Consider the following 13,961-nt stretch of genomic DNA (forward strand, 5'->3'; position numbering starts at 1 on the left):
ATTAAGTAGTATGGACATACACTGGAATGATGACTAAAATGTGTTCTAGCCAGGCATGTCAGAGGGATCCAGGCATGGGCTGGATGAATACACTATAAGGTGGGTAGAAAGCTGGCTAGATTGTCGGGCTCAACGGGTAGTGATCAATGGCTCCATGTCTAGTTGGCAGCCGGTGTCAAGTGGAGTGCCCCAGGGGTCGGTCCTGGGGCCCGTTTTGTTCAATATCTTCATAAATGATCTGGAGGATGGTGTGGATTGCACTCTCAGCAAATTTGCGGATGATACTAAACTGGGAGGAGTGGTAGATACGCTGGAGGGGAGGGATAGGATACAGAAGGACCTAGACAAATTGGAAGATTGGGCCAAAAGAAATCTAATGAGGTTCAATAAGGATAAGTGCAGGGTCCTGCACTTAGGATGGAAGAATCCAATGCACCGCTACAGACTAGGGACCGAATGGCTCGGCAGCAGTTCTGCGGAAAAGGACCTAGGGGTGACAGTGGACGAGAAGCTGGATATGAGTCAGCAGTGTGCCCTTGTTGCCAAGAAGGCCAATGGCATTTTGGGATGTATAAGTAGGGGCATAGCGAGCAGATCGAGGGACGTGATCGTTCCCCTCTATTCGACACTGGTGAGGCCTCATCTGGAGTACTGTGTCCAGTTTTGGGCCCCACACTACAAGAAGGATGTGGATAAATTGGAAAGAGTACAGCGAAGGGCAACAAAAATGATTAGGGGTCTAGAGCACATGACTTATGAGGAGAGGCTGAGGGAGCTGGGATTGTTTAGTCTGCAGAAGAGAAGAATGAGGGGGGATTTGATAGCTGCTTTCAACTACCTGAAAGGGGGTTTCAAAGAGGATGGCTCTAGACTGTTCTCAATGGTAGCAGATGACAGAACGAGGAGTAATGGTCTCAAGTTGCAATGGGGGAGGTTTAGATTGGATATTAGGAAAAACTTTTTCACTAAGAGGGTGGTGAAACACTGGAATGCGTTACCTAGGGAGGTGGTAGAATCTCCTTCCTTAGAGGTTTTTAAGGTCAGGCTTGACAAAGCCCTGGCTAGGATGATTTAACTGGGACTTGGTCCTGCTTTGAGCAGGGGGTTGGACTAGATGACCTTCTGGGGTCCCTTCCAACCCTGATATTCTATGATTCTATGATTCTATGATTTGGTGACCAGGTCTATCCTAAACAAAGGAATGTGTGTTTAAATAAATTGAAACATGACCATGAAGAAAGCAGGGGGAGGAGATGACAGGAAACAGAGTAATTTGCATCTGAGCACACACAAGCAGCAACTATCAAAAGAAGCAGCATGTGGTGGCTATTTGTAGGGTCCCTAGGTTGGGTCCCCACACCAGCCACTGGGGAAGTGGTGTAAGCCCTGAGGAGGTGATAAGCCTTGTTTAGAGGCCCAAGTGAAGGGCAGAACTTAAAGACACCAGAGGACTTCTGAGGACAAAGTCTCCAGGGAGAAAGTCCTGGGGGCAGTGCTCTAAAACAGGGCAGGGACAGATGTAAAACTAGCCCAGAAGGAGCTGAGAACTGAGCCTGGAGGCAAGGCTGCAGATACCAACAAAGGCATACGGACAGGCCCTGTTGGTCTTTTATAAGCCCGACAGGGGTTCCTTCATGTGCTTAGACTGTGTGTGACTTAGCCAGAGGGCTGAGCCACTGAAGACCTGATGAGAGCAACAGCCAATAAGGGGCACCGTGAACAAAGAGAGTGCAGGTTCGCACCCAGCTGACAGGAGGTGCTCATGAGAAATGAGTGCACCCTGTCACATTTCCCTGAATACAAGTGATAAAAACCTTACCTTCAAGCTGTCCAGGTGCGATGGAGAAAGATTCCTCGGAAGACATTGGAACCGGCAAGATATTCAATCCCAATATAATACTCAGTATCTCACTGGATTTCTGAATAGAAGAAAGAGGAGAACGTAGTTATTTACAACCTCTGTTAAAGGGTATAGTCATAACAGTTTCAGTTTAGCACCCACCAAAACACTCTGTGTGTGCAGAATGTCTCTTTCATGCAACAAAAGCATTTCTCTATTTTTCATATTACTGCTTTGCTAATACACAGTTTACATGACATGTCACAGGGCAACGCTGATGGTTTAAGAGGAAAGAGGCCCGTGCACCTGTGATTCGTCAGTTATCTTCAACAGGACTCAAGAGGGTACCTGGGCTGTAGTGGGAGGAGATCGGCCAGTGAGACCTGAGGAGACCAGGAAAGTCAGACAAGAAGCAGCTGGAGAAAGCTGCAGGAGATCCAGTAGAGAGAGCCAAGCTCTGAGGAGAGCTGGAACAGATCTGCTGGTGTGAACTGACCAGAGCAGGGGACTTGGATAAGTGGAAGGCTCAGGCAGTGGCCCTTTGTGAAAAGGGGAAGATCCAGTTTGGTCAGGGGAAGCCGAGCGTGGAAGCAAGAGGGTGAATGCCAGAGGGATGTGCGCTGAGCAGGGGTAGGAGGCCCAGGCAGGGGGCTGGGCAGTGGGACACTGTGGGGAGCCCTCAGGTGAAGATGTAGTTAGAAGAGAGCCAAAGACATAAGCCCTTGTATCAGAATATGTATCAGGTATGAGGCAGAAGCTGTTCACAGAATCCGACTAAGAAGTGCTAGTCACAGAGCACTCACGCAAACACATCCCGGTATTAAGTAGTACCAAAACATTCTGATATCAAGGATAGTACATTGTCCTCTCCACATTGAGGGAGGGGTGCACTGGCTATTAAAAATACACTGGTCAGGCTTTTGACCAGGTCAAGATGGTACAGCTCTGGGGTCCTAGGCTGGGGAGCTGGGAGGAACTAGCTGGAGCCTCTGCACAATGGTCAAATGCCAGGAAAACCTTTAGGGATTGAGTCTCACTTACATTAAGGACCCTTTTACACTGCTCTTTATGCTGATTGAGTTGTGTAAAAAGGACTTCATGTAAATGAGAATCAGGCTGCATATATTTTTAAAAAAAAATAAACTTGTTTTTTTACATAAGAATACAGAAATGAATTAATTTATCTTTTCATTTGAATTTACAAAACTCTGAAAACAGATCAAGAGTTTTATTTTTTTAAACTGTACTAAAAATATCATTTGGGCTAAGATTCTTTAATTCAAAAATCCATCCTGGAGCAAATATCTATACCTAAAAAATAAGATATATAAAATAGAACATTTACAGAGCCCTTAATCGTAGCAGCACTGTTATGCAATGGAGCTGAAATAATACCCAGTTCCTTAAACTCACTCTTTAAAAATACGAGAAGTGAGATATATAAAAATAGCTATTGCGCTTGTTTTAATTATGAATTAAATTATTACAGATGTTCAAACTCTTGCAACCCATCATGGTAACAACCTGAGAATTTAAAGTTCTTAAACATTTACATAAAGTTCAAGTCACCAGGACCTGATGAAATGCATCCTAGAATACTCAAGGAGCTGACTGAGGAGATACTGAGTCATTAGTGATTATCTTCAAAAAGTGATGGAAGACGGGAGAGATTCCAGAGGACTAGAAAAGGGCAAATATAGTGCCCATCTATAAAAAGAGACATAAGGACAACCTGGGGAATTACAGACCAGTCCTCTTAACTTCAGCACCGAGAAAGATAATGGAACAAATAATCAAGAAATAAATCTGCAAACACCTAGAAGATAATAACATGATAAGAGATAGTCAGCATGGCTTTGTCAAGAACAAATTGTGTCAAACCAAACTGATAGCTTTCTTTGACAGGTAACAAGCCTTGTAGATAAGGGGAAGCAGTAGACGTGTTATATCTTGACTTTAGTAAGGCTTTTGATACTGTCTGATATGACAGGTTTCAGAGTAGCAGCCGTGTTAGTCTGTATTCGCAAAAAGAAAAGGAGTACTTGTGGCACCTTAGAGACTAACAAATTTATTAGAGCATAAGCTTTCGTGAGCTACAGCTCACTTCATCGGATGCATCCGATGAAGTGAGCTGTAGCTCACGAAAGCTTATGCTCTAATAAATTTGTTAGTCTCTAAGGTGCCACAAGTACTCCTTTTCTTTTTGTCTGATATGACCATCTCATAAACAAACAAGGGAAATGCAACCTAGATGGAGCTTGTCAAGGTTTCTTCCCAACTCTGAACTCTAGGATACAGATGTGGGGACCTGCATGAAAGACCCCCTAAGCTTAGTTTTACTAGCTTAGGTTAAAACTTCCCCAAGATACAAACTTTTTCTTTTTGTCCTTGGACCTTATGATGCCACCACCAAAGTGTTACACAAACAATAGGGAAAGGGCCCACTTGGAAACATCTTTCCCCCCAAAATATCTTCCCACACCCTACACCCCCTTTTCAGGGGAAGACTTGATAAAAATCCTCACCAATTTGTATAGGTGAACACAGACCCAAACCCTTGGATCTTAAGAACAATGAAAAAGCAATCAGGTTCTTAAAAGAAGAATTTTAATTAAAGAAAAGGTAAAAGAATCACCTCTGTAATCAGGATGGTAAATATCTTACAGGGTAATTAGATTCAAAACATAGAGATTCCCTCTAGGCAAAACCTTAAGTTACAAAAAGACACAAAAACAGGAATCTACATTCCATTCAGCACAGCTTATTTTACCAACCATTTAAACAAAAGAATCTAAAGCATATCTAACTAGATTGCTTACTAACTTTTTACAGGTTTCAGAGTAGCAGCCATGTTAGTCTCTATTCGCAAAAAGAAAAGGAGTACTTGAGGCACCTTAGAGACTTAACTTTTTACAGGAGTTCTGACCTGCATTCCTCCTCTGGTCCCGACAAAAGCATCACACACACAGACAGACCCTTTGTCCTGTCCCCCCCTCCCAGCTTTGAAAGTATCTTGTCTCCTCATTGGTCATTTTGGTCAGCTGCCCGCGAGGTTATCTTAGCTTCTTAACCTTTTACAGGTGAAAGGGTTTTGCCTCTGTCCAGGAGAGATTTTAGAGTTCTCCGTACAGAAAGGTGATTACCCTTCCCCTTATAGTTATGACAGAGCTACTATAAGGTAGATGCATAACTGATTGGATAACCATTCCCAGAGAGGAGTTATCAGTGATTCACAGTCAAATCAAAAGGGCATATCAAGTGGGGTCTCGCTGGGATCAATTCTGGATCCGGTTCTGTTCAATATCTTCATCAGTGATTTAGTTCATGGCATAGAGAGTACACTTATAAGGTCTGTGGATGATACCAAGCTGGGAGGGGTTGCAAGTGCTTTGGAGGATAGGGTGAAAATTCAAAATGATCAGGACAAACTGGAGAAATGGTCGGAAGTAAAAAAGGATGAAATGCAATAAAGGCAAATGCAAAACACTCCACTTAGGAAGGAACAATCAGTTGCACACATACAAAATAGCAAATGACTGCCTAGGAAAGAGTACTGCGGAAAGGGATCTAGGGGTCATAGTGGACTACAAGCTAAATATGAGTCAACAGTGTTTCTGGGATATATTAGCAGGAGTGTTGTAAGCAAGATACGAGAAGTAATTCTTCTGTTCTATTCTGCACTGATTAGGCCTCAGTTGGAGTATTTTGTCCAGTTCTGGGCACCACATTTCAGAAAAGATGTGGACAAACTGTAGAAAGTCCAAAGAAGAGCAACAAAAATGATTAAAGGTCTAGAAAATTTGATCTATGACAAAAGATTAAAAAATTTGGGTGTGTTTAGTCTGGAAAAGAGAAGACTGAGAGGGGACATGATAAGAGTTCTCAAATACATAAAAGATTGTTACAAGGAGGACAGGGTTGAATTGTTCTCGTTAACCCCTGAGGACAGGACAAGAAGCAATGGGGTAACATTGCAGCAAGGGCAGTTTACGTTGCACATTAGGAAAAACTTCTTAACTGTCAGAGTGGTTAAGCACTGGAATAAAATGCCTAGGGAGGGTGTGAAATCTCCATCATTGGAGATTTTTAAGAGCAGGTTGGACAAACACCTGTCAGAGATGGTCTAGATAATATTTAGTCCTGCCATGAGTGCAGGGGACTGGACTAGATGACCTCTCGAGATCCCTTCCAGTTCTACGATTCTGTGATTCTAAAAGACACTTTTAAAAATGTGTAAACTTGTGTTTACATAATACTGTGTAATGGTTCAGCAGATAACATACTATTCTATCAACTCTTTATGTGGATTTTCCCCTATGACATCTTGAAACTCACAACAATGCTTAACTCTTGGTTTTGCAGAGGTCTCAGCCCATGATATGACAATACATGCCATATGTACTGCAATACTTAACGATAATAGGGCAAATTTAAGAAAAGAGCTGGGAGAAGTTAAGAATGGTGAATGTTGATTTAAAATTGCTATTACAATGGAGAGCAGTGACTAGTGGTGTTCCCCAAGGGTCAGTCCGAGGACCAATCCTATTCAACTTATTCATAAATGATCTGGAGAAAGGGGTAAACAGTGAGGTGGCAAAGTTTGCAGATGATACTAAACTGCTCAAGATAGACCAAAGCAGACTGTGAAGAACTTCAAAAAAGATCTCACAAAACTAAGTGATTGGGCAACAAAATGGCAAATGAAATTTAATGTGGATAAATGTAAAGTAATGAACATTGGAAAAAATAACCCCAACCCTACATACAATATGGTGGGGGCTAATTTAGCTACAACTAATCTGGAAAAAGATCTTGGAGTCATCGTGGATAGTTCTCTGAAGACATCCATGCAGTGTGCAGCAGCAGTCAAAAAAGCAAACAGGGTGTTAGGAATCATTAAAAAAGGGATAGAGAATAAGATGGAGAATATCTTATTGCCTTTATATAAATCCATGGTACACCCACATCTTGAATACTTGAATATGTCTTGAACACGGCTGCAACTCTAAAACCTATCTTGAATACTGTGTACAGATGTGGTCTCCTCATCTCAAAAAAGATATACTGGCATTACAAAAGGTTTCAGAGTAGCAGCTGTGTTAGTCTGTATTCGCAAAAAAGAAAAGGAGGACTTGTGGCACCTTAGAGACTAACAAATTTATTTGAGCATAAGCTTTCGTGGCATCCGATGAAGTTAGCTGTAGCTCACGAAAGCTTATGCTCAAATAAATTTGTTAGTCTCTAAGGTGCCGCAAGTACTCCTTTTCTTTTTTGGCATTAGAAAAGGTTCAGAGAAGGGCAACTAAAATGATTAAGGGTTTGGAACGGGTCCCATATGAGGAGAGATTAAAGAGGCTAGGACTTTTCAGCTTGGAAAAGAGGAGACTAAGGGGGGATATGATAGAGGTATATAAAATCATGAGTGGTGTGGAGAAAGTGAATAAGGAAAAGTTATTTACTTGTTCCCGTAATATAAGAACTAGAGGCCACCAAATGAAATTAATGGGCAGCAGGTTTAAAACAAATAAAAGGAAGTTCTTCTTCACAGAGCGCACAGTCAACCTGTGGAACTCCTTGCCTGAGGAGGTTATGAAGGCTAGGACTATAACAGGGTTTAAAAGAGAACTGGATAAATTCATGGAGGTTAAGTCCATTGATGGCTATTAGCCAGGATGGGTAAGGAATGGTAGCAGGAGAGAGAGATCACTTGATTGTTGCCTGTTAGGTTCACTCCCTCTGGGGCACCTGGCATTGGCCACTGTCGGTAGACAGGATATGGGGCTTGATGGACCTTTGGTCTGACCCAGTATGGCCACTGTTATGTTCTTAATCAACATCTAGAAAGGAAATTCACTACGTAATATTGAAAAAGAATAAAACATATCTCTATTTCATTGAAATACCCTCTTCCAGTAAAGTTAGTTATATAATTATCAGAGTTGAAAGCAAATATAAATTTAAATGGAAACAAAGGAGAAGAGGGGACTTTACTGACTGGAATCTTTGTGATTTGAAGTGTGTGGTGTTAGGATATAGATATTCAGGCCTGTCTGCAAAGGCCTAGACTCTAAGAACTTAGGTGTATTCTTATCACTTGGCTAGTTAGAGAGGTACAAAACAAGAATCAAAATCACAGTCTGCCTGTGTAAGGGCCTCCTCTCACTAGGATAGTCTAAGGCCTTCTTCTTAGGCTAAGGCCTTTGGCTAAACAGCAGGGGCAGCCATAAGCTGGGAAGCGAACGGTCGTGTCCTCACCAGTCACACTGAAATAAGGCAGTTTTGGGTTGTTAAAAAGGAGATTCAATCTATCCCCTCCAGAGAAAGGGAAGAGCCTAGAAGATTTAAAGAAAACTTAAGTCTGATAGCATCCTGTTTGGCAAGAAATCACCTATCAATAGCTGGGGTGTGAAATCCTCATTTCTTTGTTGTTCTATCACTGTAGTCCCCACTTCCCTATTGTTTGTCTGTATCATCTGTCTGGTTCTGTGATTGTTCCTGTCTGCTGTATAATTAGTTTTGTTGGGTGTAAACCAATTAAGGTGGTGGGATATACTTGATTAGATAATCATGTTACAATAGGTTAGGATTGGTTAGTTAAATTTCAGTAAAATGATTGGTTAAGGTATAGCTAAGCCAGAACTCAAGTTTTATTATATAGTCTGCAGTGAATCAGGAAGTATGTGTGTGGGGGGGGGAATTGGAATCATGTTTTGCTAAGGGGGGGAAATGGGGAATGGGAACAGGGACACAGGCAATGCTCTGTGGTGTCAGAGCTTGGAAGGGGGACACTGAGGAAGGAAACTGGAATCATTGCTTGCTGGAAGTTCACCCCAATAAACATCGAATTGTTTGCTCCTTCGGACTTTGGGTAATTGTTGCTCTCTGTTCGAGAAGGACCAGAGAAGTAAGTGGATGAAGGAATAAGCCCCCTAGCATCTTGGTGCCATGACTCGGATGCATTGCATTGGATAGGTGAGTGGCAGCCTGTAAGTCCCCTTCCCCAACAGTCTGTGCAGCTGTTTGGAGGGGGTATCGCGAACTCTCATGATGGTAGTTGCGGGTTCTGGCAAGCCAGGGTAAAGAATTTTTTTGGATAAATGGATAAGGAAGAACCAGGGCCTATACCAGGTGCAGGGGTCAGCCTGGGATGCGATTAAAAAGGAAATGGAGGCAGTGTTAGGGGTCCCAGAGGGATGGGGGTTGGCTGAGGAGCCCACCCTCCTTGGTATATGGGCAGTGGAAGAAGGTCATTGCCCATGGGGACTGAATGCCATCCAGGGAAAGGATGCACTTCAGTCTGCTTGTGAGAGGTTTGAAGTAAGGGCACCATTATGGGAAGTTGCCAGTAATCTTTCACATTTGGTGCTGCTTCAGCAAGGGCTGCTGAAGGGTTGTAAATTAGTTAGGGGTGGTTAAATATGATTTGGCACAACAGGGTTTAGAGTCAAAAGCAGAGTTAACAGACTACCTTTAGAGACTGGATCTGGGACTTGGTCCTGGGGGAGTGGAGGAAAAAAGTTTCAAAGTGAAAAATGGCAGGGTTTGCAAGAACACGTGACAACCCCCACTCTTCTCCCAGATCCAGGATAAAAACCTGGGGATAAGGGTTCCCAACTGTTTCAACTAGGGTGACCAGATGTCCCGATTTTATAGGGACAGTCCCGATTTTTGCATCTTTTTCTTATTCTTTTTCTCCTATTACTCCCCCCACCCCAGCCCGATTTTTCACATTTGCTGTCTGGTCATCCTAGTTTCAGCCAGGGGAGCCTACTCTTGGCTCAGAGCTAACTATATCTTTTCTTTTTTTCCTTTCTCTCAGTTTACTTAATTTGCTGCTGGTAGCCTGTACTTTAAACTGACCTCACAGGGTTAATTGGTTTCTTTCCACCTCTTCCCCCTTCTCTCCCCCCACCTTTCCACACTATTGTTTTTCTGAAGTTTTAATGGAGGATACTTTGGATACTTATGTAAAATGTTTTTGGTTTTTTTGTTGTTTTTGGGTTTTTGGACAAAGTATGACGGAGGTCTGCTGTATTCCACTGGAACTTTTTGGAGTAAAAGATCCATGGGCAACCATGGAGACAAATGTTTTACTGCCTCAAGGTAAAGACAGCAGAGGTTAAGGCAGCTGTGTGGCAATAATTGGAGGTGGTGGCTGAGTTGTTATAGGTAAATCTTAAAGAACTAAATGTAGGAGAAAGTGTTTTAAAGAAGTGAGTGAAAAGTTACAAATAACTTTTGCAGAAATTAATAATACAGAGTTTGGAGGAAAGTAAACATTTGGGAGTGTTGGAAATGGTAAAAGGTAACTGTTGTTAAGATAAGGAGTACTTGTGGCACCTTAGAGACTAACAAATTTATTTGAGCATAAGCTTTCATGAGCTACAGCTCACTTACAAGAAGGAAGATTTTGTTTAATGATAAAACCCAGTTATATAAATGTAATTGTATGTGCAACTCTGTGCAGTCACACTGGATTGGCCCTTGGTAATTAAATTATCCAAGGTGGTCAGGTTGAGTGGCTACTACCACCACTATGCTTCTGTCCCCAGAAGCCTTTACAGCTATTCTGAAGGAAAATGGGCCCTTTCCCCACAGAAATGGTCTATAAGGGACTGCTGCAGGCAGCAGGCAGAGAGATAAACATTATTTGATTATTGGGTAATGTAATCAAAATCACTAAAGGAATGTAAGGGGTTTCTATTGGAACTTAACTTGGCTGCCCCTGGCTGTCTCTGGTTTGTGATACAGCATGGCCAGAGAGCAGCAGGAGTGTGTTAGAAGGGAGCCTTATTTCCTGTAGAGGGAAGAAAGTTTGCTATAAATTAATTAAAGCACCTGAAGCCAATTAAAGCACCTGAAGTCAGTCACATGATAAAACCCCCCTGCTTCAATCAGACAAGAGGAGGAGTTGAAGCAAAGTGGATTGGTGTTGGAGCAGAGAGCAGTTTGGAGGGAAGCAGAGGAGAGTTTGGAGAAGTGCTGCGGTGGGCTAAGAAGACCAAGATCCTAGGTAAAGGGACACCTGGTTGTGTAGAGGGAGGGCAGGAAGCCCCACAAGCTGAAGGGCAGGAGAGGAAAGTAGCCCAGGGGAAGGAACCGCTAGTTCAAACAGTTTACCGCTATCCCTAGGGCCCCTGGGCTGGGACCCGGAGTAGAGGGCGGGCCCGGGTCCCTCCCTCTTCACTCCTTTAGGACACTAATGGGGCAGTTAATACCCCAGTCCAGGGGCAAGAAGCAGTACCCTGAACCCCACCCAAGAAGAGAAAGCGCAAGACCCATCATAATAGTGTTGGCAATTTGCCACACGTGGTGTCAGAAGTGGGATCTACACGCTGGAAACTTAAACCAGGGTTAGCCAAAACCCTCCCGTCCCTAAGATGGACGACATGGTCAAGGCCCTAATACAAGCCACTGCAGCCCAGCAGGAGGCTACCCAGGTCCAAGCAACCGCCCAACAGGAGGTGACTCAGATGCAGCAGGAGACTAATTGTCTGTTGATGAGTCAGGCTGCCCTGGACCGAGCCCTGCTGCAAGAGCTGGTGAACCAGATGAAGGCCCTTATGGAGCTGAACCGCAACTGCGAGGGTATCCAGACCATATGGGCCAGCCTACAGAAAATGACACGGGAGGATGATGTGGAGGCATACCTCCTGGCTTTTGAAAGAGCAGCCCTGTGGGAGGCCTGGCCCTGTGATCAGTGGTCTGGTATCCTCGCCCCGTTCCTGTGTGGGGAGGCCCAGAAGGTCTACTACGGTATGGCCGCGGAGACTGCAGCAGATTGCCCCCATCTGAAGGCAGAGATCCTGGCCAGATCCGGAGTAATGACGGCGTTGCGAGCCCAGAGGTTCCATGAGTGGCAGTATACAGAGGACAAAATACCCCGATCACAGTTGTTTGACCTGATCCACCTGACCCAGAAATGGCTGTGCCCTGAGGCCCTCAGCTCTGAGAAGATGATGGAGCTCCTGGTACTGATATAAGGGGGCTATCACCAGGCCTCCGGGCTTGGGTTGGCCAGAATGACCCCTCCACCTATGATGAGTTGGTCTCCCTCGTGGAAAGACAGCTGGCAGCCACGAACTGTTCCAGCCCCCAGGAGGTGAGACATGGCAAATCAGGAAGCCAGTCCCAAACCCAAGGCCCCGGACTGTCGAGAACTCCAGGAGAACCATAACTGGGAGGAAAGACACTGAGGAATGGCCTGAAGCCAAGAAGGAACGTGGGGGTTTGGGAAGAGAGGACTGGGGGGGCCGGCCAAATAGCCCCAGGCAGAGGGCAGCAACCAGAATAATGGGGTGGTGTTACGAGCATGGGGAATTGGGGCATTTAGCAGCCCAATGCTCCAACAGGGAAGAGCCTATGTAATGTAATCTGGGGGATCACGGGGAGCAATGTGGCCTAATCAGCCTGGTAGGGGTCGCAATGACCTCGCATGGGTATACAAGATCAGTAAAAATGAATGGTATTGAGACCGTAGCATTAGTAGATTCCGGGAATGCTGTCACACTGGTCTCGGTGAAGTTGGTGGGGCAAGACCAACTAACCCAGGCCAAAAACACAGGGGTAACGTGCATTCATGGCACCGTAAATGTCTACCCCACAATCCCGGTACGGATTGAGATCCAGGGGAATACTACCAGGGTGACTGCAGGGGTGGTCCCCAGGATCCCCCACCCTGTCTTAATTGGTAGGAACTTCCCTGGGTTTGAGAGCTTACTCCCCGCAATAGAGCCAGGGGAGGGTAGCAACCCTCGGGATGAGACGGAGGCACCTACAGATAGCCTCACCCCAATGTTTGCCGAATTTGCCCCAGAGTTATTCTCATCCCCCGGAAAACCCTGAAAGTCTAGGCGGGAAAAGAGGGCAGATAAAAGGCTAGGGACCAGGACTCTAGCAGAGAACCAGAAAACCTCCCTTGTTGATAGGCGAACCCATTCAGGAGTCCAGGAGATAATTCAGGCCACTGAGGACTCGGAGGCAGTTCCTAGCCCAAGTAGGGGCAACCAAGGGGGCGGAGTAGAAAGAGGCCCTCTGGAATTAGGTCACATTGGTACCGCACATGAGAATTTCGGGTAGGACCAAGCCAATGACCTGCTATATGCAAATGTAAGGGAGGAGGTAGTGGAAGTAAATGGCGTACCCATGGGAGGAAAGACCAAAGGCCCAAGGCCATATTATGTGCTCAAATGCGATCTGTTGTACAGGATAGCGCAAATACAAGGGGAAGAAGTAGAGCAACTCTTAGTCCCACGGAAACACACAAGGGCAGTACTAGAGTTAGCTCACAGTCATCTATTTGGGGGACATCTAGGAGCAGACAAGACACTGGATAGAGTCTTAAGAAGGTTTTATAGGCCAGGAATACGTGCAGAGGTCCAGCGTTATTGTGCCTCCTGCCCTGAATGCCAGTTGCATAGCCCCCGACCTCACTTGCAGGCCCCATTTGTACCTTTGTCTATTATTGAAGTTCCTTTCGAGAGGATAGCCATGGACATAGTGGGCCCACTGGAAAGATCGGCACGGGGCCACTGAAATGTACTAGTCATTGTTGACTACACCACGCGGTATCCAGAAGCCATTCCTTTAAGAAACCCCACATCCAAGGCAATAGCAAAAGAACTACTCCAGGTTTTTGCCAGAGTGGGCATCCCTAAGGAGATCCTGACAGACCAAGGAACTCCTTTCATGTCAAAATTAATGAAAGACTTATGTACCCTACTCCGCATCCAGGCCATACGGACCTCAGTCTACCATCCACAAACAGATGGACTGGTCGAGCGGTTTAACCATACCCTTAAAAGTATGATCCGGAAGGTGGTAGCTCAGGATGGAAAAGACTGATACCCTTTTACCGTGTCTAATGTTTGCTATATGGGAATTCCCCCAGGCATCCGCTGATTTCTCTCCATTTGAACTACTATATGGATGCCACCCATGCGGAATATTAGATATTGCCAAGGAAGATTGGGAAGAACAACCTAAACAAGGAAAGAATGTCATTGAGCACGTGACAGATGAGAGAGCGAATAACTCAAGTAACCTCTATAGTACGAGAACATTTGGAAAAAGCACAAGAGGCCCAGCGGATATATTACAATCCTTGAGCGAAAGTACGGTG

The 13,961-nt window shown here is 44.7% G+C and overlaps 3 protein-coding genes across 3 annotated transcripts in view; all 3 read right to left on the reverse strand.

The window, feature by feature from the left end:
* LOC122458498 (GTPase IMAP family member 2-like) overlaps positions 1-13,961 on the reverse strand; it is a 237,450-nt gene that overhangs the window by 142,738 nt on the left and 80,751 nt on the right.
* LOC119850710 overlaps positions 1-13,961 on the reverse strand; it is an 829,101-nt gene that overhangs the window by 117,647 nt on the left and 697,493 nt on the right. The gene's annotated exons all lie outside the window — the stretch shown is intronic.
* The window catches only part of LOC119852254 (GTPase IMAP family member 8-like), a 58,049-nt gene that overhangs the window by 32,081 nt on the left and 12,007 nt on the right, over positions 1-13,961 (reverse strand). Inside the window, 1 exon segment of the mRNA XM_043507094.1 lies at positions 1,820-1,919. Coding sequence (XP_043363029.1) covers positions 1,820-1,865 — 46 coding nt within the window. The 5' untranslated portion in view covers positions 1,866-1,919.

Source organism: Dermochelys coriacea, chromosome 2 (genome assembly GCF_009764565.3).
Source record: "Dermochelys coriacea isolate rDerCor1 chromosome 2, rDerCor1.pri.v4, whole genome shotgun sequence".
NCBI lineage: Eukaryota > Metazoa > Chordata > Testudines > Dermochelyidae > Dermochelys > Dermochelys coriacea.